Source organism: Prunus avium, chromosome 4, assembly GCF_965620075.1.
Source record: "Prunus avium chromosome 4, drPruAviu1.hap1.1, whole genome shotgun sequence".
Taxonomy (NCBI): domain Eukaryota; kingdom Viridiplantae; phylum Streptophyta; class Magnoliopsida; order Rosales; family Rosaceae; genus Prunus; species Prunus avium.
The window spans coordinates 33,548,433-33,572,798 of record NC_142287.1 but is presented as its reverse complement, the minus strand read 5'-3'; the positions used below and the strand labels follow the sequence as shown (position 1 = coordinate 33,572,798).

The following is a 24,366-nucleotide window of genomic DNA, read 5'->3' as shown; positions in this document are numbered from 1 at the left end:
CTGGTATTTTGAATGTTTCACCATTCTCTGCTTTTTGCTTTATATATATATATATATAACACATGGAAATAAAATATGATAAATTGGGCACTCTTGGAATTTCCCAAAACCAAATCCCAGAGACGAAAGGAAACTATGACAAAAAAGGGGAGAAAGGGTAAAAATGTAATTTTATACAATGCATGAAAAGGGAAAGAAAGAATCTTATAAATATCTCTTAGAAGATCCATTTCCCATCCAATCCAAATCTACGAGTAAAATAATTTTTTTATTTTTTATTATTTTTTTTATGCTTAGCTGTTTTGGGGTCGAGTAAAACGAGAAAAACCCTAAGCCCCTACCACTTTCACTGTGCTCTCTTCCTTTTTTCTCACTTCCACTCTCCCTCTCTCTCTTAATTCTAAACCCTAGTCTCTTCCTCATATCGCATACCCACGACCACGAGGGGGCTTTTAAGCCCTCTCGCTCTCGCTGCGTCGCACTCTACGCACAATCACTCGGTGGTCAGCTAGCTCTCTCCCTTCGATCAATTTCGGTGAGTTCGTCTTCTACTCTTATCTCACGATTTTCTCACTTTGTTTTTTCATGTTTTTAGTCGTTGTCTTCATCCGGGTTTCCTGCCTTGTTACTTTGTAGTCTTGGGTTTCTCTTTTTCTGGCGTTTTCATGAATCTGTGTGTGGATCTCGGGATTTTATGTTTCTGGGTTTTTCCTAATATCGTTGTGTTTGGGACCTAATTAAAGTGTGTCAAAAGCATGATTTTTGGTACTTGGGGTTAGTTTAAAAATCAGCCATTGTTATGCCGATATGTTGCTTGGTTAATTTGTTATTTAACTTCTGGAAGTCCTTTTTATGTACGTATGCAGATACAATCCTTTATGGTAATTATTATAGGCGGAGTAGTTGAATTGAATTTTTATGATGTCACCCAGTCAGAATCACCACAGGCCCCTCAATTTATTTAGTATGTTATTGGGAAAAAAAAACTGGAGAGTGGGCTATCTACATACTAGGTGTTTTGTTAAATTTATTTTTATTTTTTACTGTAGAAGTATTACGCAGTACACTTCTTGTGCATTGATAGCACTATTTGTTGCTTAATTTTTGCAAACTTTTTCTGCAGAGGGTGGTGTGTTTTAATACCCGTGTTGTGAGAGGACACTGGTTTTCTCAGAGTTATTGGGTATTAGGGAAGCCATACAATTTTTCCTAAGAACTTGAAATTCGGGCTTTGTCCATCTTGAATCGACACAGTTTGTTAGTATGATTGCCACTAAAACCATGCTATCAAGCAACAAGCTGAAGATTAAATTTGCCTGCAAAAGAATTGAAGCTGATCTTGGCAAAAAAATAGAAGCTGATCCTCAGAAACGCTCGTGTGACTTTGGGCATCAAGTGTCACTTAATGAGGTCAGCTCAATGGCAAAACCTTCGTTCCCAGGTTCTAAGAAGCGTGCAGCCCCAGAAATTCTCGAATCTCAGAAAGAGAAGAAGCTGAAGATGGATCGTAGTGTGACGTTGCAGTGTTCAACGATTCTGAAAACACTGATAACTCATAAGGATGGTTGGGCTTTCAGTAAACCTGTTGATCCCTTGTCTCTAAACATTCCTGATTACTTTCATATTATCTCTCATCCCATGGATTTGGGCACAATAAAATCAAAGCTGGAGAAAAATATGTACCGCAACACTGAAGAGTTTGCAGCTGATGTCAGACTGACTTTTTCTAATGCCATGGTCTACAATCCTCCTGCCAATATTTTTCATCAGATGGCAAAAAACCTGAATAAGATTTTTGAGATGAGATGGGGTCTTTTAGGTGGGAAGTTGAATCATGGAAGCTCAAAGGCTGAACCAGGGAAATCATCGAGTGGTCAAATTAAGAAAGTAACTTATACAAGGCAGAATCCCGATAGAACTCCTCCCTTTCATAATATGTCGGTGACCAAGAGGTCCATGCCTTCCGAAGAGAAGGTCAGAGTTCATGTTGATACAAGGCAGAATCCCAGTAGAACTCCTCCCTTTCATAATATGTCGGTGACCAAGAGGTCCGTGCCTTCCGAAGAGAAGGTCAGAGTTCATGTTGGTGCGAGTGATGGTGAGGTAAGTAAGAAATTGTGATTTTCTTTTGCTTACAAAGATGTTTACTGGATTGGTGTAAAAACTTAAAATTGCATTTCCTATTCTAGATTAGTAATTATGCCGTTGAAGTAGTTTGCATTTCCTTTTCTGTCAGAGTAATATATGTTTTGTTTACAGGCAGAGCTTTCCAAAACCGTGCAGCATTGCACTCCCAAATTATTAGCAAAGAATTCAGGTATGAAGGAAAAACAAGCTTCAGGCTTAAGTTTCTGCTTTATGGATATCTATGCGTGCTAATTCAGTGTGTCGTACAGGCACTGATAGTGGCAGTAGACAAGCTTCAGGCTCTGTGAATGCAAAGCAGCCATCAAGCCCGGTTGGCAGAAAATGTGGTTCATGTGGCAACCTTGCATGTCGATGCGGGCTTCCTTGTGACTCAATGGGCAGAGATCATCGTTTGTCTAATCCCAATGCATCCAGACTGGTATGCATGACAATATTTCTTTTAATGTCCTTGCGAGTATAAGTTAGAGTTTTATGTTCTTTTAGCAGTAATTGGAACTTCTTATTCAATTCTAGGATTGTCAAGCAAAAAGCTTGTCAACATCCCAGATGAGCAAGTCAGATCCAGAATCTGATGGTGAGATGACGCAACAATTTGTTATATTATGATATTTAACCAGTTATTTTAGTGATCTGAGTACTGGATTGGTGTTGGAAAAAATATGAAGGGGCTGTAAGTGCTTTGGATGACGAAAACATTTGTCCCAGCCCTCAGCTTACAACTCCAGTAACGGATGCTGCATCTGGAGAAGGTCAGTTTATTCACCAGCAATGCCAAAATTAAGTTGTAGCATTGTCCATTTTGGCATATTTGGACTTATTAAATTGGTGTTCTTACTGAATTGTTTCAGAATGGAAAACTTCTCTTTTTGATGTTCAACTATCACCAAAAAGAGCTCTCCGTGCTGCAATGCTAAAGAGCCGCTTTGCAGACACTATTTGGAAAGCTCAACAAGAAAAACTCCTGGATCAAGTAAGCTTCATTTTTTGACAAGATCATGCAAGGCTGGTTGGATACTGAGTGAGAAGGTTTCCATGCAATTTTAGTAATTTACTTGTTTTTCGTTCTTACATCCAGGGTGGTAGATGTGATCCAATGAAGATGCGACAGGAAAAAGCAAGATTGGAGAGGAGGCAGCATGAAGGTAAAGCTGGCTTTGTTTCTTCCTTTATTCTTTGCCATCATTTTGGGTTTGAAGATTCTTAATTTTATAAGAATGCAACCAATAGTTATACTATGTCAGGTTAGCCTCATGTGTGCAATGTGAAAGTGCACGATTTTTAAGTTAAGGGCTTGTCTGCGTGGCAAACACTTGCTTGGTGTTCTTGATTTGTACTAAAACGTTTTTTGGTCATTTAGGTGGATAACAATTCTAACTGCTTTTTTTAAGGCCAAATTGAATCTTTTATCTCTTTTCTTTCTTTTTTGTTTTGGCCATATTGACTCTTGGTCTCCCAGTCCTAGTGTTTTGGCCATGTTGAATCTTGCTCTCCAGTCCTAGTGTTTGATAACAAAATTCATGGATCTTGATGTTGAAGTTTGTTGCAATATCATGATTATCATGATTATATTGTTAAAGCATTATACTGCATGACTCATCAATAAAATCTCCTGCTGCACCTACCTTATATTAATTGATGATCTTAAACTTTACCATACTACAGAGAAGGCAAGGATTGAAGCTGAAATAAGAGCTGCTGAAGCCGCCACACGAATGAGGGCTGAGATTGAGTTGAAGCAGCAACGGAAGAGAAAAAGAGAAGAAGCTCGAATTGCACTTGAGAAGGTTTACCTTTGTTTTTCATATTTACAACTTCTTGCGTGGATGTTATCTCTTTTGGTGCCTTTGTGGTCTTAATTTGTTGAGTGTCCTTATCCAGATGCAAAGAACGGTTGAGATTGATCCAAACTTGAAGATCCTAGAGGAACTTGAAAGATTAACTGGATTCTCTCCATCCACTCCTCTTCTCAACTATAAGGGTCGGTTTGGGGCGTTTGGGGGAGCGCACCTCCGATCACCTTTGGAACAGTTAGGATTGTTTATAAAGGCTGAATATTCAGGAGATGAGGATGATGATGAGTCAATTCTGAACGAGGATGGGGAGGAAGGGGAGATTGTTTGATACACTGCGTGTTGGTCCCTTACTAATTGTATGTGTTCTGTTTTTCCAGCTCAAGATGTTTTGTATCAGTCAATCGAGAGGGAAAAGAGACCATTGTAAATAATCTTTTACTTTTTAAAATTTTCTGGTAGTGGGGATATACGAGTATACATAATAGACAATATTATAGTTCTCTCTCTTAAAGAACGAAGAAGAAAGTGTCTGATCCCTTTTCTCTTACTCTACTTACTCTTTCCTCCGTCTCTGCTCTGCTCTAATCAAATGTGTCTACTTTTTTACCTGTTAATGAGTTCAAGTCCCATAATTAGCCTCATGGAATAATTTGGATTCAGCTTCCGGTCCATATTTTGAATTCCGATTACACACAAAATCTGTAAAATAGTCCTTTCAACAAATAATTAACTTCCCAGATAAGACTAAAGTGATTCAAACTTGATTAACATCATAAACATAAAGTGAAGTATACACCTTTCTTGAAGAAGGGTTTAGGGTTCAAACAGTGAAATAAGGGTAATACATTCCAACGGTCGAATTGGATTCACTCCTTTTTGATAGGATACGCCTGTCGATTTGTGTGCGAGAGAGAAAAAGAGAGATGAGGCAGAGAAGAAAGATTGGATCATAAATCCCAGAAGCCCTAATCGCGGAGGAGGAAGAAGCAGAAGAAGGACGATTCTTCGGATGCTATCTGTTGACCTCTCGCAGCCCCCGCTATGAAGGCCACACCTATATTAGGTACCTTCCATCTTCCCCAATTTTTTTTTATTTTTTTTATTTTTTCAAATTCTCAATCTGTTCAGAATAATCAGGTCAATCTTGATCCATCTGAAATTCTTTAAATTTTGAGGTTTTCTTTTAGAGCTTGGATTAAGAAGAGAGCCCACTTTGACTGTGTCTTGGTTTATGTTTTATTTGGGCGGTGCTGATCCAGATTCACAGTGAACCCACGGCGTCGTATAAGACAGCATAATGGTGGAAATAGCTCAAGGTGCTTGGAGAACGAAGCGGAAGCGTCCATGGGAGATGGTCTTGTGCATCTATGGTTTCCCAACTAACGTTTCTGCTCTCCCGGTCTCTTCATTTCTTTCTTTTTTTTCGCTTTACAATTACTTGTCTTAGTGCATTGCTCTGTATGATCTGTTTGTGTTTTTAATTTGATTGATTGGGACCAAATTAGATACAATTTTGTTGAGAATTATATTCTGATAATTATGTGTCATTTGAGGATATTTCCAGCTTGATTGAGTTGGCACCAATTCTAGGATCAATTTGGACCTGGTTAAAATTTGATTAATTGTATTATTATTTTAGGATTGATATTAATTGGAAATTTGGGACCTACTTTCTAATATTCCCTTTGGAACTTTGCAGTTTGAATTGTCCTGGCAGAACCCGACTGTATCAAAGGCAGGCTGGCTGCTGCAACCTTTAAATCCCTGCGAGGGCTTGTCAGTAAGATCAAACTTGCATGCACCATGCTCACTCTCCCTCCCTGGCAGAGGTATCATTTTATTTTCTTCCTTGTGAGTTGTGAATGGATGAATATAATACATATGCTTTTGCTGTTATTGATGGTAAGTGATAGTGTTTCTATGTATCATCAGCTTGAACATCACTGTAAACTTCTTTTCAACCCAGTACACCAAACACTCTGCTGATTGTCCATGCCTGCCGGAACAGATGAAGGTCAAAGTCTGCTCCATGGATGAGCTTTCTTCCTGTACCAAACTATCTGATGACCTTTTTGAAAATGAAGCTGAGTGGTGTAATGAGAGGGAAATTGATGAAGATATGCATACCAGTACACTACACGAAGAAACAATATCAGACTTCATGGCTCATAATCAAGCAGATTATCAGCAGAGTAATAGTGGCAATAGAATGAATGAAGTATATGGATGCAGTAAAGAAGTAGGAGAAGATGAGTGGTATGATGGAAAAGAATGTGATGAAGCTATGAATTATACAGGAAGAAACATTATCAGATCTTATTGTTCAAAGTTCAGCAGATGATCAGCAGGATTATACTGGCAATATAAGTAACGAAGCATATGGATGCAGTCAAAGTAGTAGGAGAGGATTGTACAGAGAAATTTGGTTTTATGGAATCGCCAGTGAGAACACCATCTTCAAATGTCACTACCTCATTTGACACAGAAGTAACTAAAGATATAGGTTTGTTTGTATCTTCCGATGACATGAGTGTTAAATTGGGCTGACCTACAAGGGAACAATCGGCGGCTGTAGTTGCAGACAATGATCAGTCCCCCAGCAGAAGCTATCTCCGGCCTTGTGGAGCTGAGGTAATAGATTTGACAACTCTTGCCCTCCCCCCCTCCCCCCCCCCCCCCCTATGCAGAAGGGATTTATGTGGCAAGAAGAGTAGAGTTGCTACTGTTTATCCTCAGATAATTGACTTGACTGAGTCAACCAATTTCATCCAACTATAGAATGTTGGACATGTATACTACAAACAATCAAACAAATTATGTAATCTATAGAGGAATTTATTGTCATCTTTGCCTGATGGCATATTGTAATCACAATATTAAGAGCATTTTGGTTCAAGTCTTACAGTTTGATGAAATAAAGATTTTTTTTTACCCACTTGCTACATTCCATCCTGTTATTGTATATCGCATTTCCTCTGGTGTATTTATGCAGAGGAATTAATTTATGAGAATGGAAGATGGTGCTGTGTTGCTAATTCTTGGTTGGCATACTTTTTTCTTCTGTGCAAACTAAAAGGAAAATCTAAACATGTAAAAAGTTATCAAGGAGAATTCAAGAGAGCAGCTCCAATATTTGGTCAAATGAACAAATTTGGAGTAAATTTGTATCTTAAAAAAATAGACAATTACAGAAACTTCATATCTACTAAGCAAAGAAACTAAAGCCAATTGTACAAATATATTCAATACTCAGTTCTCTGCGCACAGTGAAAATTAGACGGCTCTAACTTGTTGCCGAAGAGACTGCACGCATGGATGACGTTGTGGTATTGCGGCATCAACGGCTCTCTCTCTATACAGTCTATCAACAACTTGTAGAAAAAGAAACCCACAAGCTCTTGATCAGTGGGGTGGAAACCAAAACGTCACAAGAGAATATGCCATTGCTTGCTGCTAATTAACACAAGAGAAGAGAAGAGAATTCAAGCGAAGTTGTTTGTTTGTTTCTCCCTGTAACTGTGTTGCTCACGTTTTGGTGCGGACAAAGAGCCACATCTCACTGGTATAAGCAGTGAGTATAGGAAAGTTTCCTTTGGTGAGCAGGAAATAGAAAAAAAAAAATATTTGAAAGAAATTTGGAAAGCTTGTTTTTTGAAAGAAATATTGAAATTAAGGACTGTTTGGAGAGTCGGTTTTGGTAAGTAATTTTTGTGAACTTTTTTAACTTTAAAAGCAACGGCCACACTTATGCTGTGAGAGAGAGAGAGAGAGAGAGAGAGAGAGAGTGAATCAATTTTCACTTTTAGTTCTCATTCAAGTTTGGTTTTTGTCTTGTGGGTTTTTCTCTGTTTGAACAATTTGGCTATTTTATGAGCTTGCAGGTGTTTTATAGGTCTGCCACGGTATCAATATTCTGGACCATTGTGGACATTTTATCTCTGAAGGTATATTATGATCTTCTTCTATCGGCCACTTGCTGTCGCATATCTTCTTCTCTGGGCCACTTGCTGTCGCATATAACACACACATGTCCATGTTTGAGATTGTTACTTGGCAGTAACGAAGGTTCATTTTGGTAAGAATCTAAAATGTAATTTTAGACCCAACTGAAATCCCAATGTTGTATGCTCTCTGAAAATGGTGCTGTAGATGTAATTACTTGTTAGCAAACAAAGGTGTATATTATGAAACGTAATTAGTTTTTTGAAGGCTTTGGTAAGATGAATCGCAATTTAATTGGTGGATTATAAAGATTAAAACTTGATGGGATTCATAACTTTTCAAGCCAATCTTCTAGCCTATTCGTATAAAAATAACAATTTGATTTCGCACTTCATATTAAAACAACCTGAGATGCATTTTCCCGTTTATAGAAAATTCAGAGCACATACTAGGTTTCAGTAGATCGATATATACGTTTGTCACCCCGAAAAAAAGGGTTTGAAGTGGCAAAGACCACAGTGGTAGAATCCAATGCGAACTGGATTTAATAATACCACATACATTTGTCAAAAGAAAATAATTTACTCAGATGAGTAGGAGCAATAACTTAAGCAGACTACTTCAAGATGCAAGCAAAACATTTTGTTGAAGGTAAACAGCTCATATCCATTGTACATCTTAAAAGGTAAATTTGACAAAAAGTCTAAAATCTGTAAATGTGAACCAGAAGTTAACCAGAAGTTACTCTGCATCTCAGCATAGAATGCTGTTGCAGTTAGAAAGCATTAAGCACTAGCAATGAACAATATACACATCAGACTACGTATTTATTTTTGGCACTTCTCTCCTGTCTCATTGCATCCTCCTGCCAAAACAAACCAGAGCAGGGCATTATTAATGAGGCACCAAACTTAACAAGAATTGAGTAAAACAACAAATAATGTACATAAGAAACAAAATCCTTACATGAAATATGAACCCTATAGTTTCATTGTAATCCAGAAACACCTTCCACTGTTTCCCAATGCTCAGCTGCAGCAAGAAAGTGGATATGAGACATCTTTGAAATTTTGTTATCATAATGAAACTCATTACTATTAACAAAAATGTTGATGAAATGTCACTGTGCCATGTTTTCAAAGCAAGTGCCTTGTCCCCACTCTTTGGTTTTTGGAGTAGGTAATAAGTTCGCCTCAACGATTAAGTAATGTACATAAAAGATTACAAAACCACTGGTCTTAGCAGCCAAGTGTCCGCTGAACCACTATGGGTGGCCACAGATTTGGGGAAAGGGAGAAACACAAATTCATCAACTTAATCAATTCTTCTTCTTCTTTTTTCCTTGCAACCAGGATCACTAAAGCAACATAAACAAAATGCACAGCTAGAAATAAATAGCAAGTCTGTCCTCACGCTAAAGCAACATAGATAAAAACTGTGATGCTGTAAAGTACTATCTAAGGAATACAAAACCTTTTGAAGGTTTCAAGCATGTGCTATGTCTTCATACAATAAACGATATACAGGGAGTCTAGCAGCAATTACCTGAGCAGGTTCATTTATGGCATTCTTCGTCCAAATAGATATCTTTTCTTGCCTATTTCTGACGTTGACAACTGCTCCACAAATTTCATCTCCATGATCAAACTGTTCTCCTATCATTCCTAGCAACTAGTACCAGCAGATACAGACAATTAGGCCACACAAAAATATCAATCAACCTCGAATAACAATTGCAGTTTAGACCATACCGTATACAGCCAAGAAGTATCAGATTTCCCTTTAGGAAAAGTTACAGTCCACTTCCCTCCATTAGCACACACAGGATCCTCCCACTTTGGCTCAATTTTATATTTGAAACAATGGAAGTCCGTGCCAATAGCCAACTTGCTTGGATGACGTACATTATTGTAAATGCTGAATGCAAAACAGATTTTATGAGCACATGTGAGAATCATTACCAGGAAAAAATAAACGGAGGCAGACAACAAGCACAAGCACTGGATACAGTTTATTCAAATAACAACTTTGGAATAAGTTTTGTCCTTAGAGAAAGGCCCAAAGAAAGTGTTTACAAGTTCAGCTCAGCAGCTCAAATCCCTCAACAGGGGCACACGTCTAATGATGACCAAGTATTTTTGTCACACAGTAATATAACCATGATTGCATAATTAACAATGCATGGACTGAATGCATCCATACTGATACAAATCAAAGCATCCAAAAGACCCAGGGAAGCTCCTTCTAGGAAGCAAATTCAATGAAAGATGATCTCATTATTATGAATTATGATAAATCCAAATCATGAATAAACAGGAACCCTCTAAAATCCCATTTAAAACTAAAAGACTAGCAAGATTGGAAACCAAGGAAATAGGTACAACACCAGGTTGAATACAAGACTTTCAGGGCTAAAACTATGAATAGCTAATCCTGTCAGCATGCGTTGATGTAAGACGGACATATGCTTGAAATGAAAGATCAGCAAATCTTATTCTAAATCAATCAAAGAGCTAGAGAGACAAACAACCCAAATCCAAACAAACACCAACAAAATATTTATCTCAAACAGAACCAAGTTACAAGTTCACAAAAAGGATAATAAAAGAAGAGAAAAGGTTGCAGTTACTGAGAAACTGTAGGAACGAAAAATTTGGACTTTCACAGTAGAGAAAGCAAACCACTATAAACCGCAAAGCTGCGTCACCTTAAACTTAAATGTTTTAACATTGCCTTTTCCATAATTGTTTTCTACTCTCGTCAATTCAATAGTTTCCCATTTCTTAGTCACCAATCAACATGAACCACGAAACGTGTCAAGTCCTTTCCTTTTCCAGAAATCCCCATTTCCCTTAAAAAAACCAAATCCAACAAAAAGATAATCACAAGACACCCCAAGTCACAAACTACAACCAACACACACAAAACGGAAAATATTAAATCTCGCCAACCAAACAAACTTAAATAAAGAAAACAAGAAATTAAGGAAGATTACAAAAATAAACATAATGAAGCTAAAATTAAAAAGAAATGAGACCTCCAGAACTCCTCGACGGTACTGAAGGTATAGATCGGGCGAATGGAACTCCCCCAATCCTCTTGCTTAGACTTTGCGGACTTTGCGGCGGGGCTATCGAACCAGAAGGTCCATGAGTGCTCCAGAGCATGAGACTGTGGCGCTATTCCTTTCGATGGCTTCGACGCCGATTCTTCGTCGCCCACGATCTCTCCTTCTTCGGGCTCATCGTCCTCTTCCCTTGGTTTAGGGTTCGTCTCGGTCTTGGCCTGATCTTCTGAAGCTGAAGTCTTGAGTGCATCTTCGACCACCATTTTTAGGGCTCGCTTGGATTGGCTCAGTTTCTTGCTCGCTTTTCTTTCTTGGCGTTTGGTTTTGTGTTTTCTTAGTAAAACAATTGCGTTTCGATGGCTCGGTAACTCTCTTATCTTATTTACACAGCAGCGTTCAGGCGTCGTGTTTCTTCACGTGCTTTAAGTTCTAACGGATGCCACGTGTTAAACCATCACGTGATCAGTAGCTCAGGTTGTGGGCTTTGGGCCCACAGCTCAAATCCAAAATTAAGTCAAGTCCAAAAACGCCCAAACTTCTCAGGAGAATGGGCTACATAAATGTATTCATGTTAACAATTTTTTATTTATTCATATTTTATATCTATTTATATTTTTATAAATTTGTAAATTTTTTATAGGAAATTTGTTATTCTTTTTTTTTTTTGGTCTGAACTATGAGGTGGTCCTGGATGGGCCCCAACTATGGGTGGCACCTTTAAGCCTTAACCACAACCCAGACTAATCCCCACTCACACCGGGTCGGCCCGTAAGGGGTAAAGTGTTGGCCAAAGTGGTGACTCCGTACGAGAGCAGGGATCGAACCCCTGACCTCTCTTAAGGAATAATTTGTTATTCTTTTTAGTGAAGCTAATTGGTTCTATATTATTACAAGGGGAGGGGGATTTCTCACACACACATTACCAAAGTGCCATGAGAATTTCTCATACACATTCACTATTCTTGAGTTTGGTTATGTTTTATTTCAACTCGACAGTATGTGTCAAACAATTGTGAATATGTGGGGCATGGATAGCCCGTTTTAATACCATATTAGAATGCGAGCAAGATCTTGTAAGGTAAATTGCTAATGGATGAGGATGGTCAAGATCTTTTAAGCTCCTAAGCTAAGCTTTCATCTTTCGATATAGAATGGTTTCTAATATATAAAAAGATACACGATAATTCATCACTTAGAACAACCACACATTTCATATTTCCTTTCATACAAAGGATTATATACAATATACAAAATAGGGAGGTAGCCAGTGTTTGAAACATTGGCAATAATCAAATACTACACACATAACATACCATCTGTGACATAGATTGATATGTTTTTATTTATTGAAACTATAGCGTTGATGTCATATATACAAAAAGAACGCTTCATTGTCACACTTGAAAAGCACATGCTGCCGTGCATTATATGCACAACTTTATTCCCACACCATGCAGTGCTATATCTTTACACAATATATATATATATTATGTATATGATTTGATCATGGATCGATCGGCCATAAATTAATCAAGGGTTTTGGATTTTCATTTCATCCAAGTATGACTTTCCACCAAGCTTATAGCGGGAGAAGAAATCATTGACGTACTTCTCCATCCCAACCCTTTTGAAGAGTGGTGGGTTTTGTGGGGTTATCAAGCTTCTCGCAGGCCCAATCTCTGCCTCAAAGTTAGGGTTTATGAACATTGCAACTGACAACCTTTCTTTCTCTGAATTCACCATTGCCCTGTGCTCAATGCTGTGGTACACTCCATTGCTCAGAATCTACAAACAGTTACACACCTTCAATACATATATATATATATATATTACAGTAATAAATTAATTTTTATTATTATTATTTTTCATGTTATAGTGTAATTTATGTCTTATGATCAAATGCATATGATTTATAAAATATGAGGATGCAAGGGATTTGTAACTCGAGTGACTAAAAATAATTATCCCTCTTGTGTTCGAATCCCACTTCCAGGAGAGGGAGGACTTGTGCCCAAATGCACTTTAACTATTAGTTGGGGTTTCTACAAACTTTGACTATAGAGACGTTCAATATACCACCCTTGCTTTAGTTATTTTCCTCTTTAATTAATTATTTTGGTTGATCGATCGCTAGAAGAAAGAAGGATGAAGAAGATAAGAATACGACAAACCTCAAAGCTGTCCCCTACATTCACAACAAAGGCATCCTTTTGGAAGTTGACAGGCATCCAAACCCCATCTTTTTTGATTTGGAGACCATCAACTCCATTAAGCTGGTTGAGGATGGTGATCCCAGTTGCATCTGAGTGAGGTGAGAGTCCTATCACCTGCTCTGGTTGTGGGCATGGAGGATAGTATGTCATCCTCACTGACCGCATCCCATCGCCAAACATCTCCTCTATCTCTCTCATCTCTATCTTCAGAGCCTTCCCCATAAACCCAAGAAGTCTCATGGCCAGCTGATCCAGTTCCAGCAAGTATGAATCCAAGGTATTCCTAGCACATGCCCTTAAAAAAGTCAACTCAAAGAAATCAAAAGTTTAAGTGCATGTGTACTTGATGTATACACATGGAGATATAAATTCTTGCATACAACGGTTTGTATATAACTTTTCTCGGATATCTGAGAGAACGATTGTATATAGGGTTGGTTATCTGAGAGAACGATCTTTTAGTGTGTGAGAGAGAGAGTACCTGAGGGATGAAGGGAGCTCTGGGAAGAGATAAGGCTTTCTGCGATGAATAGGGTTGGTTATCATGTAGACCCTGTCACCCCAGTCAAGCTTTTGGTTTTTGGTATTGACAACGGGTCCATAGCCTTCAACTTCACCTGGCCTGACCTGATATTTCATTTTCTCTTCCAAGGGAAGCTTAAAGAATTCTTCAATCTCATGCTTCAGCTTCTCCAACAGCGTAGGGCTAACTCCGTGGTTCACCAACTGTAGAAAACAAATACAACATGCAAGATTGATTATTATATATATTTCACTCCAACTCTATTGCCATTAATGAGATATATAAATATATACCAAATATATAATAATAAAAGTGTATACCAGGGTCTAAGAAATTTGAGATACTTCGAATACAGACCTCAAAGAAGCCCCAGTCTTTGCAAGTTGAGTGCAGTTTTTCCAGTTCATCTGCAAAGTCTGAGGCTTCTGCCTTAACTAATTTGGTCATGTCAATGGAGGGGATGGATGGGAAGGTGCCCTTATGATCATCAAAGAGAGATGAGGCTGGTTCTTGTTCCACGGTACGAAAACATTCTGGGACTGAAGTGAGGGGCTGTTTGGTGATTTCCAGGACGCTCAAGAGTGAATTGGAGCTCTCAAAGCCTGCTGGTAGCTGCGATATTGATGCCATTTCTTATTTCTTATATGATTAGTGATAGCTCAAGTGTATATTTATGGCTACCTGTGCACTACGTTTATATAGGCAGAAAATGGATGGCAAAACCGTAAATATACTAGGTTTAGGCTCATCTGCAGATTTTCAGGCATACTGATGTTAATTTACACCTCCTCTTGTTTCATGCATGTTGCTGTTGTACTCCTGTCCTGCTACACAGAGCAGTACTAGAATATATTAATTATATGGAGATCAATTGACAAAATATTTGGAATACAAAATTACAGTAATATTTCTCTCTACAATTTCACCTACATACTTTAACTTAAGTTTATGATTAATTAACACTTTTATATTGAAACCCTAGAAAAGTTACTATATATAGGGGCGGATCTGTGGCACTATATTTTTACACAAGCTTTGACACAATTTTTGGACCATTAGATTACTCCACTTTCAATTAATGAGATTATACTTAATATGAATTTTTGACATAAAATAAAATAAAAGTAATTTTCTCTCTCTTCCCCTTATTTTCTGGGAAAGATAAATTTCTCTCAATAAATCATTTTTTTCTCTCTTTCCTCTTCCTCTTTCCAACACGTTCTCTACTACCTCTCTCTCATCAAACCCAAAAAAACAACCTTCTTGCTGCTTCGCTGTTTCTTTCTTTCCGTTTATCTCTTCAATTTTTTTTCTTCAGCTGCTCAAACCCTTGTGCCTTCATGTTCTAATGAAATCCTACATATTAGGTGAAAAGTTCTAATTTTTAGTTTGTTTTCCGTCTTTTTTATAATAATAATAAAAAAAGTCAAGTTGGATTACCTTTCAACAAGCTTGGATATCATGGTGAAAGAATGATACCCAAATAATATTTTGAATTCGCACAAACTTCCTTACTTCTATTATCTGTAAGACTTGAGAAATGGTGGTAAAATTGATTGGCATAACTTCAATTTACAAGTTTCTTTTTACAAGACCAGGGCGATATATATGTATATGTCGAAATCGAAGTATCTAGAGAAGAAAGATATGTAAAGTGTAGTGATATTAAAACTTCAAAGATTGAAAATGAGAGGATATGCATTTGATGAGTAATTTTTTAGGAAGGAATAATGCACTTTGCTTCTTCTAAAAAATAAAAGCATATGTTCATGAATCCATTGATGAACTCAAGTATTCAACCACCCAGATGAGATAATATATCCATTAAGGATTTTAAGAGATTGATCTAATTAATGTCAAATTTTGTTATGAAAAAAAAAAAGTACAAGAGTTCGCTTTTGTTTTTGTCAAATTTAGACCCAAAAAAAGTACAGAAATGGTTGGAAAGGTTATTTTGAGTGCATTTCCAGTATCCCATAAAATTCGTGTGGGTGCAAAATCGATTTCTGAGCTTCGTAAAAATTTGATGAATGCGTTAAAATTGCAGGGAACAATCCTTTTAGGCGACAGCTGATATGTGTTCATGAACAGTAATATATAATTGATAATCTTTTACAGAAGAATTGCGACCATTTTATAATAGCTTAACAATTTCCATGAATCTTTATATCATTTGTAAAATATGTAGAAACATACACTGAATAAACTATGTAGATGACTTTTGACCAAATTTGCATACATGTTTCATCAATATGGTTAGGTGATCAGTTAGTCTACTCTAGCAACACTCATGAATCATGAAACCAAACTTTATTATCATCAGTCGACTGCTAGCCTTCCCTTATCTCTTTGCAACATAATCTAGGAAAACAAATTTGTACATGGGAGGGATGTATGCCTCTTATTAGGTGAGGTGGGACCGTTGTGTCTTCCATGTGGAGGTAGCTTCGATATCATATTAGAATGTTAGCATCCAACTCAAAATCAAGTCACAATAATTAAGTAGAGAGTCCGAGATCTTTTAAACACTATTATTACAACTCAGAACAACTCAAAAAAGATTGCATACATCTTAAATCAATGAGAATCATTTTTCTTAGGTATACATGTCAGTTTTTAACTCGACTGTTTTTCTACTGATCAACACTGTCTATATATCATCTGTCAATAACAACTATACGCACAATTTTCTATATTTAAAAACAAGTTTTGAGGTTGCGTAATGGATCCTAATGGATGTTTCTTTCGATCAGAACTCACGAAATGAATTGTTTAAGCTGCTGGATAATAAAAACGTGCTTAAATATCCTTTTTTTTCCTATAAAAGTCGATACCTGTAATTTGACTCTTGATCTCTTTGTAATAGTTTACGCCAAACTGGATACACGTCGTCTGACTATGAGTACCAATCGAATATTAATTCATTGTTTAGTATTTTAAGAGCACGTTTCTGATTAAGACAAGCTAATCATGTCTTGATTGGGGGACATATTCAATTCACTTGAATAATGGGAACGATCGTCATCAATGATGGAATCTTCACATGCATGCATACATACATACATGTACATACCATATATTTATCTAGAAGAAATATATATTGTGATTGATTAGTCATCAAAATTCTAGCCGCTGAACAAATAGAGATAGCATTAAATATATCGATCCTGGTTTTTGAAAAAGAAAAAGAAAATGTACACAACATGTTCTTAAATTACCGTCGTTGATTGTATATATATCGCTTAATGATCGCGACTAGGATTAATAATTAGATATTCGTAATTGTGTTTTATGCCAATAAAATAAATGAGTTAGATCTTTGAATTTATCAACCTTGAGGCTACGTAGGTTGATCTGTGAATATCAAAATGATCTGCTCGAAATTCACAAAGATACTAAAAAGGATGATGGTTGAGTGACATACATGTTTCATTAATTCCTGGAAAGTAATTATAATGGTTGTTAGTCAAGGCATTAGTCATAACCAACAGTGATATAGAACCGTGATCAAAGTTATTACATAAAGTAAACAAAGAAAATCCAATTAGAAGTGGGGTAAATCTCTTAATTAGTTGAACTGATCGAAGGGGTGCGTAATGGAATCTATTTTTTAGGTGAAATCTACACGTGCTTTGACTAATTTGTGTTGATTAACTAGCTAATGTAATGATAGTTAACAACTATAATCGATCCACAAACCATATTAATTGTGGTAATGATGATCTGATATATCTTCACCGGCAAGCTAATTAACTAATAACCCACTAATTGATTAACTGTGGCAGGACTTGTTCAAAATTCGTACGCATGATGAAAAATTTCTGTTGGTTTTGACGTATTATACGACAAAAGATTTAAGTCTTCTACAAGGTTAGAGTAGAGGAGGTAATAAACAGGCAAGGCGACCGTCTAGGGAGGCCCATTGAATTCATATTAATCTCATTACATTAATTCAAGGTCAGGGCACTACTATATTGTGGGCGACATCCGTTTTTATAAGCCTGTTCCTTTTGGATAGCCTCAAGGGGTACATAGAATATTTGCTGGCGGACAAATCTTTTTGTCTTTGTTTTTTTTAGTACAAGTGATAGTCTAAACTAAAAGGGATGAGGATTTCTCTCACATACAACTATGATGCCGTGGGAATTCGAACCCGAAATCTCTGATCTGCAAATCAAGATCCTTTTTCGCTAGCACAAATCTAAAAGGTGTAAGAGCATATGCATGTACTGTATCAAGTTTAATTATTTGAATTGACTAAAGTAAAGCTGATGCAATTCTACACTAACCTCATTCAAAGCATTTTTGACTTAGTATACGAATTCTTACTATATGCGCACATGTTTCAAATCCTCCGCATGTTTCAAATCCTCCACATGAATTCGTCAAAATCATGTCGAGGATTTGAAATGTCATTGGCAGAAAACACAAAAATAAAAACAAAAATCTTGATCACAGAGATCATATATATATGAAAATCTTGGACTTGAACGATCAAATGGTGGTGGGAGTGTGAGATCATAGTATAAACCGTTGGGTTAATAGATTCAGATTCAGACCAAATAAAAGATATTGTTGGATTAATATGGAAGATTAAATGAGATAATACATTTGAATAAGAATTATATTCCAACTTGACAAGCTTCATGATGAGATAATGCATCTCTAAATTTTATATTGATCACTTTTCGTAATATTTTACTCATTGGCGAAAACAGTGTATCTGTCTTTTGCACGTGATTCGATACCCTTCCTGTTACGTTAGAGTAGTTTAATAACGCATTGACAAAAGGCGAAGAAGTTAATTTTATTAATCTTTGTTTACAAGTGGCATGATTTAGGCCCTTCAACTTAGTAATAGTAAAACTTGGCAGCAAGCCTTAGAAATATGATCAATTCAATGTTTAGAGGCATGAAAATGGCATATTAGACGATGAGAAATAAGTGGTGGACGTGCCTCAACTTTATTTGGCCTTGATATTTATTTAGGTCAAGTCCTTACAGTAACCAAAACTTTGAAGCGCAACAGTCAAACCTCACTTTCTGAAAAGAAAATAGCTTAGCAGCACTCGGAGAAAGGATTAGGCTACAGTATTATTGTAGCCATTTCAAACCCCACAAGAAAAACAAAAGATAACTGAAAGTTATATATATATTTGCCAATTAAAATATGCCTGAGTTATTTTGGCACATGTTGAGTTGAGAGAGACTCATGTTTTTTTATTAATTTCCTTTCTTTATTTTTATCAGAACATCTAGACTCCTGATTGGAAACCATGAATTAATTAACCACTAATTATAACTTAAATTAATAAAATAAAATAAAAATCTCTCTGCAATTTTCTCACCACTCTCTTTATGTCTCTTTCTCCTCCTAATTTGTGTGATTGTCTATGAAGAATGTGTGAGGGTTTCTAGCTAATCTTAATAAGCGAAAAAATTAATTTTAAAAAGTTCAAAAGAAAAAGAAAACAAGGTTGGATCATATAACTTGGGCGTTCAAAACTTCATTGATTAAGAAAAGGCGAAACATGGAATTTACAAGACAGCAGCCCCACAGATAAGTCACAAGACAGCAGCTTAGCCAGAACCCTAAAAGCCCATAAGCGAGCATGTATATGTGGTTTGGCCCTGCGATTATATTGCCCAGCCTATCCTTTGACTCCAAGTCCAATGACTTAAGGCCTATTTGGGAGTGTTTCTGGAATGGTTAAAAGCGTTTTCCGACAACTAAAAGCGATTCTTGCATCATTTAGCATAAAAGTTCAAAAAACACTTTTAAATCATATAAGCGCTTTCTGAAGAAGCACCCTCAAATGATTTTCCAAAAAGCACTCAAAATTTTATAATAAAAGCGCTTATAAACATAACTACTTCCTAAAAAAGCAATCTTGCAACTCACGTGCATTCTCGATTTTGGGGTTGCTTAGCTTAAATCTGAAGTGATCCTCCTATCCTCCCCTTTTTCCGAAGCTCTAAGGAATATTTGACCAAAATGAAAAAAGCTCTCTAGAAGGAGTATGGAATTTCCTTTCTAAGAAAACACAGCCAAATCATGCAATTATATAAATTAAAATTGCCACCAAAATGCATGCTTTGCTTAAAAGCTTCAAGGTGATCGCTCTAATAACGGATTAATTAGTGGAGAAAAATAAGACCCATCAACCTATACTTTAGTTAAGAGCCGTGTTAGCGACAATGAAACTCATTTGCATCAACGACTAACTGACATTTAACAGCTCTCACGGATGAGAATTCCACCCGAACCCAGTACCAATTGGGAAGAAAAAAAAGGTTATTAATTTGTCTACACAACCATAAATTTGAAGCAAAGCCATATCCTTTTTATACCATTGCATAATGCCAACACATGGCCGGTCGCAACTTTGAGAAGATTGCTAAATTAGCTAGAGCCAGCTCATTCTCTTCTGTACTGCTTGGGTGACTTCTTTTGTGTTCTAAAACCACACGCGTCCCATACACAATCTCTCTAATCGACATCTCTCTAATATATACTATATATATAATGTATACACAAACAGAAACAGATATATACATCAAATTCATCTATCAAATATTATTCCTCGGACCCCATTAGCCCAGATATATAGCCAGAAAAAGACATTCATCCACACACTATTTATATATCTAAGCTGCTCTCTCCACTCAGATTCTCAAAAAAACACACAAACTTATCAACACATGGCGCCAAACTGGATCTTGATCTCTCTCTTTCTCTGTTCTTTTATGGCTGCTTCTTCAGCTGGCAACTTCTACCAAGATTTTGATCTAATATGGGGTGACCATCGTGCAAAAATACTCCGTGGAGGCAGCCTTCTGACTCTTTCACTGGACCAGGCCTCAGGCTCTGGCTTCCAATCCAAGAGACAATACCTCTTTGGTAGATTCGACATGCAGCTCAAGCTTGTTGCTGGAAACTCTGCAGGAACCGTCACCGCTTACTATGTGAGTTTGTTTATTAGCCAAAACAAAGATTACCCTTTTCAATTAGTGTTTAATAAAGCAGTAAAACAACTTATTAATGAGTGATTATGGAACTTGGGATTGTGTTTTCATTTTTGGGACCCTTTGCAGTTGTCTTCAGAAGGGCCAAACCACAATGAGATTGATTTTGAGTTCTTGGGGAACTTGAGTGGGGACCCTTATATTGTACACACAAATGTGTACACTCAAGGGAAAGCGGACAGAGAGCAACAATTCTACCTCTGGTTCGACCCAACAAAAGATTTTCACACCTACTCTTTTCTTTGGAATCCTCAGCGTATAATGTAAGACAGTTGCATATCATTACTAAATATAGAGAATCACATTGTTCATCACATCTCTGTCAATTCCACCTTTATCTAATAACATGCTAATTACTGTCAAATTTGTTGATCACATCTCTATCAGATTCTTGTTCTTGTACTGGCAATGCTATCACATTGTCCATCACATCTCTTGCAGTTTCTTGATTTTATAATGACATGTTAATTACTACCCTTTTTGGCATTTTCAATGCAGATTATTAGTGGACAATATCCCCTTAAGAGTGTTCGACAATGGAGAATCGTATGGGGTTCCATTTCCCAAGAGACAACCCATGAAGCTATACTCAAGCCTGTGGAACGCAGACCAATGGGCTACAAAAGGTGGCTTAGTGAAAACAGACTGGTCCAAAGCTCCTTTCACAGCATTCTACAGAAACTTCAAAGCCAATGCTTGTGTTTGGTCAAAGGGCTCATCTTCATGTGCAAATAATAAGAGTAATGCTTGGCAGACTCAAGGGTTGGATGCAAATAGTCGTAGAAGACTGAGGTGGGTTCAAAAGTACTTCATGATTTACAACTATTGCTCTGATCTGAAGCGATTTCCTGGGGGTCGTCCAAGGGAGTGCAGGCGTTCTAGGTTCTAAGTTCTAGACAGGGTTCTAGGTTCTTTTGTAAAATAATTCACAGTACGTAAAACAGAGTATTTCCATTGCACAGTATAATTGCTACACGGACCAACTGGCTTCATTCCTCACTTCCAAACTCTCTTTATGTATTTCAAATACATAAACCCAACAGTACCTTAAAAGAAGGAAAATCTTTCATGTACAATGTTGGAAGGGAGAACATTTATTGGAGCAACCATCTCTGTCTCTGAACCTACAACTGATCAAATACAACAAGTGTAAGTGAAACAAAACTCCAAAGAACCAGCAACACACGACCTAAAAATTTGATTGTTGTTTGTTTGTCAGCAAACCATAGTGAGAATGCATTGCACATCAAGCAATAGGTTTTGGGGTATCTCACGAGTACAGTTCAAGTAATGGCACACCAATGGAGATTATTGCTTTGGCCCAAGAATAAACCAAAAACAAACTACAAAAACAGAACCAAACTATTTCAAAACATTGAACCCATTCTATTAGGCCCAAATAACCAGCCGCTTAGGAAATACAAGGAAAGAAGGCACCAATAAATCTGACAGAAAATTTTATACAAGTGATATTCTACTTTAATATAATCTAAACTACGCCGAGGGGGATTTGAACTCGGGTGCAGTGCAGAGTTGGGAGCACATCCGCTCTAGCCAACTTGGCTAAGCTCGTGTTTCCCAACTGTTATGTTATGGCTCGAATCATTTCTCTCTTTCTTGTACTATTTTCCCCTTGATCATGGCATATTGCATCAATAAGGTACAGATGCATGTGCCTTTGTACCCTTAAGCCCACTCCAACAATAAGATACAAATGCATGGGCTTTCATATCAACAAGGTACATATGAATAGTCTTTTATACAGATATATGTCTACAGGTCTCAATATTGAGATGGCTAAATGTGCCTCTAAGCTCACCTTGACAATTTTCAGAATTTGAAATCCAATATTAACATAGACAAAAACTACATTGACATCTACTAGCCCTTGTCCTCAAACTTTTAGAACTGAACCAAAACCACAGATTAATTTGATAATCGTCGTACATACATTTGCAAAAGATAACCAAAGTGGTTGCAACAAATATCTGTAAAATTTTCTTGCTAACTGTTCATGTTACTTCTTTCTTAGAATACAAAGGAACACCCCACCTGTGTGCATCACCTCACAATCTCCCTCCTCTCGCTCTCCCTCTCTCTCTCCTCGTCCTCGTGATATCTTCCCCATCTAGAATACTATAACACATGGGAGAGTTATGACTTTGGAGACACATTTGTCTCTCTTCCTCTGAACTAATTACCTCAATGGTCAAAGTTTCTCACCTAATTTTAGGATTGTGTTGAATTCTTAAGGGAAAAGGCTGTAGCCTAAAGGAGGTTGATGCAATTAAAAGAAGCCCACATGATCCCACGTGATCTTTTTCTCTTAAATTCCTAAAAACTCACAATTTCGAGGGAACAAAATGAGCTGAACTAAACTGAATACCAGCTTAGAGGGGAAAGTGAAAATCAACATTGTCTTATGAAGCTAGAAAAATGAGAAGTGAAATTTGAACATAAGAAGAAAAAAAAAACTTTAAAAGACTATTCTTCTGCCTGTATCAAAGAACCCTACAATGTATGTCTAATGAAATCTGATCACTAAATTTATAAATTGACAAAAACATAACAGCCCACTATCAACAAACCATGCATTTTCTCAATCACCTTGGAAGGCCTAACAAAATAACCACACAAAAAAAACAGGGGAAATGGGCTTTTATAGCAAACATTCAGCTCAATAAACAGAAAGAGATTAAAAGAGAAAGCTAAAGAAGGTACCTTTTTTGAACAAGGCAAGTCTCAGACGAGTGCAGTAGAAAATTATGGTGAAGGCCATGGCCAAGGTGGGTTTGGGAGTGAGAAGCAGAAGACATGTTTAAACCCTAGTCTCTGGTAGAACAAAGAGAAAGAGGGGAAATGTGGTTTGTATGAAGAAGAGAAAAGGAGAAAAGGTAGCGTTTTTGTGGGTTTTAAGAGAAGAGAGGGTGAGAGAGGAATGGGCTTCCATAGCACGATTCCAGAGGCAGACAGTGAAGTTTGGGGGGATTTGCTTTGGTTTGGTTTGGTTTGGTTTGATAACGAGTAATGCTTTGTTTATGTGTACTTCTTTAGTTCGCGAATCTGAGGTAGTTTGTTTTGGTTTGAAAATGAAAGTAGAGAGAACGAACCCAGCCCCGCGCTTTACGCTTTTAGACCGATGCTTCACGATAACTTCGTTTCTTCCTTCCTTCCTTCGTGGGAATAATCAACCAAATTACACTAACACCACTGTGATTATAGGCGTTGTTACAGTTGAAAAACAAAAATAAAAACCAAATTTGAACTCATTTGCCCAATGGAGGACTCAAGTAAGCGGAACTTACACGTTGCATGGATATGGGTACGAATACGCCGATATGAGAAATTTTCAAAAACTAGGATACGTGTATAGCACTGATACGATGATTAAAATAATATAAATAACAAAATTGATATTGCATCCATCATGTTATAATCATCCATCAAATAAGAAAAAAAAAATGAACCAAATGCATTTTGATAAAAATATATATATATATATATATAATAATTTTTTTTTTGGACAAAATATATAATAATAATTAATACATGTAAAAACAATTAGCATCTATTGCTATAAAAAAAATATAAGCTCTAGTGTATAAGAAATTGGGCTAGGGTGTATAAAAAAGTTGGGTGTCCAAACAATTTTAC

The 24,366-nt window shown here is 36.9% G+C and overlaps 4 protein-coding genes, 1 long non-coding RNA gene and 1 pseudogene across 6 annotated transcripts; 3 read left to right on the top strand and 3 right to left on the bottom strand.

Moving 5' to 3' along the window:
- The first annotated feature begins 333 nt into the window (after positions 1-333).
- Positions 334-4,466, top strand: LOC110766577 (transcription factor GTE12). Its single transcript, XM_021969926.2, has 10 exons — positions 334-535; positions 1,124-2,103; positions 2,260-2,317; positions 2,397-2,566; positions 2,662-2,722; positions 2,814-2,897; positions 2,997-3,118; positions 3,224-3,290; positions 3,811-3,932; positions 4,027-4,466. Exons 2-10 carry the CDS (start codon positions 1,264-1,266, stop codon positions 4,267-4,269), a joined length of 1,767 nt encoding a protein of 588 aa, XP_021825618.1. The 5' UTR covers positions 334-535; positions 1,124-1,263; the 3' UTR covers positions 4,270-4,466.
- A 155-nt stretch (positions 4,467-4,621) lies between these two features.
- LOC110766578 (uncharacterized) lies at positions 4,622-6,932 on the top strand (annotated as a pseudogene). The gene is made up of 4 exons (XR_015835019.1): positions 4,622-5,004; positions 5,201-5,340; positions 5,641-5,770; positions 5,874-6,932. The product of XR_015835019.1 is annotated as an uncharacterized LOC110766578 (transcript).
- A 1,571-nt stretch (positions 6,933-8,503) lies between these two features.
- EIF4E (eukaryotic translation initiation factor 4E) lies at positions 8,504-11,312 on the bottom strand. The gene is made up of 5 exons (XM_021969991.2): positions 10,921-11,312; positions 9,635-9,800; positions 9,429-9,554; positions 8,850-8,915; positions 8,504-8,748 (listed from the first exon to the last, which is right to left on the bottom strand). The coding sequence occupies exons 1-5, from the start codon at positions 11,211-11,213 to the stop codon at positions 8,698-8,700; spliced, it is 702 nt and encodes a 233-aa protein (XP_021825683.1). The 5' UTR covers positions 11,214-11,312; the 3' UTR covers positions 8,504-8,697.
- A 1,064-nt stretch (positions 11,313-12,376) lies between these two features.
- On the bottom strand, positions 12,377-14,327 carry LOC110766560 (protein SRG1-like). The gene is made up of 4 exons (XM_021969901.2): positions 14,044-14,327; positions 13,645-13,889; positions 13,122-13,446; positions 12,377-12,735 (listed from the first exon to the last, which is right to left on the bottom strand). Exons 1-4 carry the CDS (start codon positions 14,314-14,316, stop codon positions 12,481-12,483), a joined length of 1,098 nt encoding a protein of 365 aa, XP_021825593.1. The 5' UTR covers positions 14,317-14,327; the 3' UTR covers positions 12,377-12,480.
- A 5,943-nt stretch (positions 14,328-20,270) lies between these two features.
- LOC110766561 (xyloglucan endotransglucosylase protein 1-like) lies at positions 20,271-21,671 on the top strand. Its single transcript, XM_021969903.2, has 3 exons — positions 20,271-20,652; positions 20,782-20,975; positions 21,211-21,671. Exons 1-3 carry the CDS (start codon positions 20,389-20,391, stop codon positions 21,599-21,601), a joined length of 849 nt encoding a protein of 282 aa, XP_021825595.2. The 5' UTR covers positions 20,271-20,388; the 3' UTR covers positions 21,602-21,671.
- Positions 21,645-23,800, bottom strand: LOC110766562 (uncharacterized). Its single transcript, XR_002528175.2, has 2 exons — positions 23,434-23,800; positions 21,645-21,842 (listed from the first exon to the last, which is right to left on the bottom strand). It is a non-coding gene; the product is annotated as an uncharacterized LOC110766562 (long non-coding RNA).
- Between the last annotated feature and the right edge of the window lie 566 nt (positions 23,801-24,366).

Excerpts from the sequence above, each read along its gene's own strand:
- LOC110766561 (XM_021969903.2), top strand. The coding sequence starts at position 20,389 with ATGGCGCCAAACTGGATCTTGATCTCTCTCTTTCTCTGTTCTTTTATG. Across the intron at positions 20,653-20,781 it reads GAACCGTCACCGCTTACTAT|TTGTCTTCAGAAGGGCCAAA; the intron begins GTGAGTTTGTTT and ends GACCCTTTGCAG. Across the intron at positions 20,976-21,210 it reads TGGAATCCTCAGCGTATAAT|ATTATTAGTGGACAATATCC; the intron begins GTAAGACAGTTG and ends TTTTCAATGCAG.
- EIF4E (XM_021969991.2), bottom strand. The coding sequence starts at position 11,213 with ATGGTGGTCGAAGATGCACTCAAGACTTCAGCTTCAGAAGATCAGGCC. Across the intron at positions 9,801-10,920 it reads ACCGTCGAGGAGTTCTGGAG|CATTTACAATAATGTACGTC; the intron begins GTCTCATTTCTT and ends TTTTGCATTCAG. Across the intron at positions 8,749-8,849 it reads CTATAGGGTTCATATTTCAT|GAGGATGCAATGAGACAGGA; the intron begins GTAAGGATTTTG and ends TTGTTTTGGCAG.
- LOC110766577 (XM_021969926.2), top strand. The coding sequence starts at position 1,264 with ATGATTGCCACTAAAACCATGCTATCAAGCAACAAGCTGAAGATTAAA. Across the intron at positions 2,104-2,259 it reads TTGGTGCGAGTGATGGTGAG|GCAGAGCTTTCCAAAACCGT; the intron begins GTAAGTAAGAAA and ends TTTTGTTTACAG. Across the intron at positions 3,933-4,026 it reads CTCGAATTGCACTTGAGAAG|ATGCAAAGAACGGTTGAGAT; the intron begins GTTTACCTTTGT and ends GTCCTTATCCAG.
- LOC110766560 (XM_021969901.2), bottom strand. The coding sequence starts at position 14,316 with ATGGCATCAATATCGCAGCTACCAGCAGGCTTTGAGAGCTCCAATTCA. Across the intron at positions 13,890-14,043 it reads AAGACTGGGGCTTCTTTGAG|TTGGTGAACCACGGAGTTAG; the intron begins GTCTGTATTCGA and ends TGTTTTCTACAG. Across the intron at positions 12,736-13,121 it reads ATGTAGGGGACAGCTTTGAG|ATTCTGAGCAATGGAGTGTA; the intron begins GTTTGTCGTATT and ends AACTGTTTGTAG.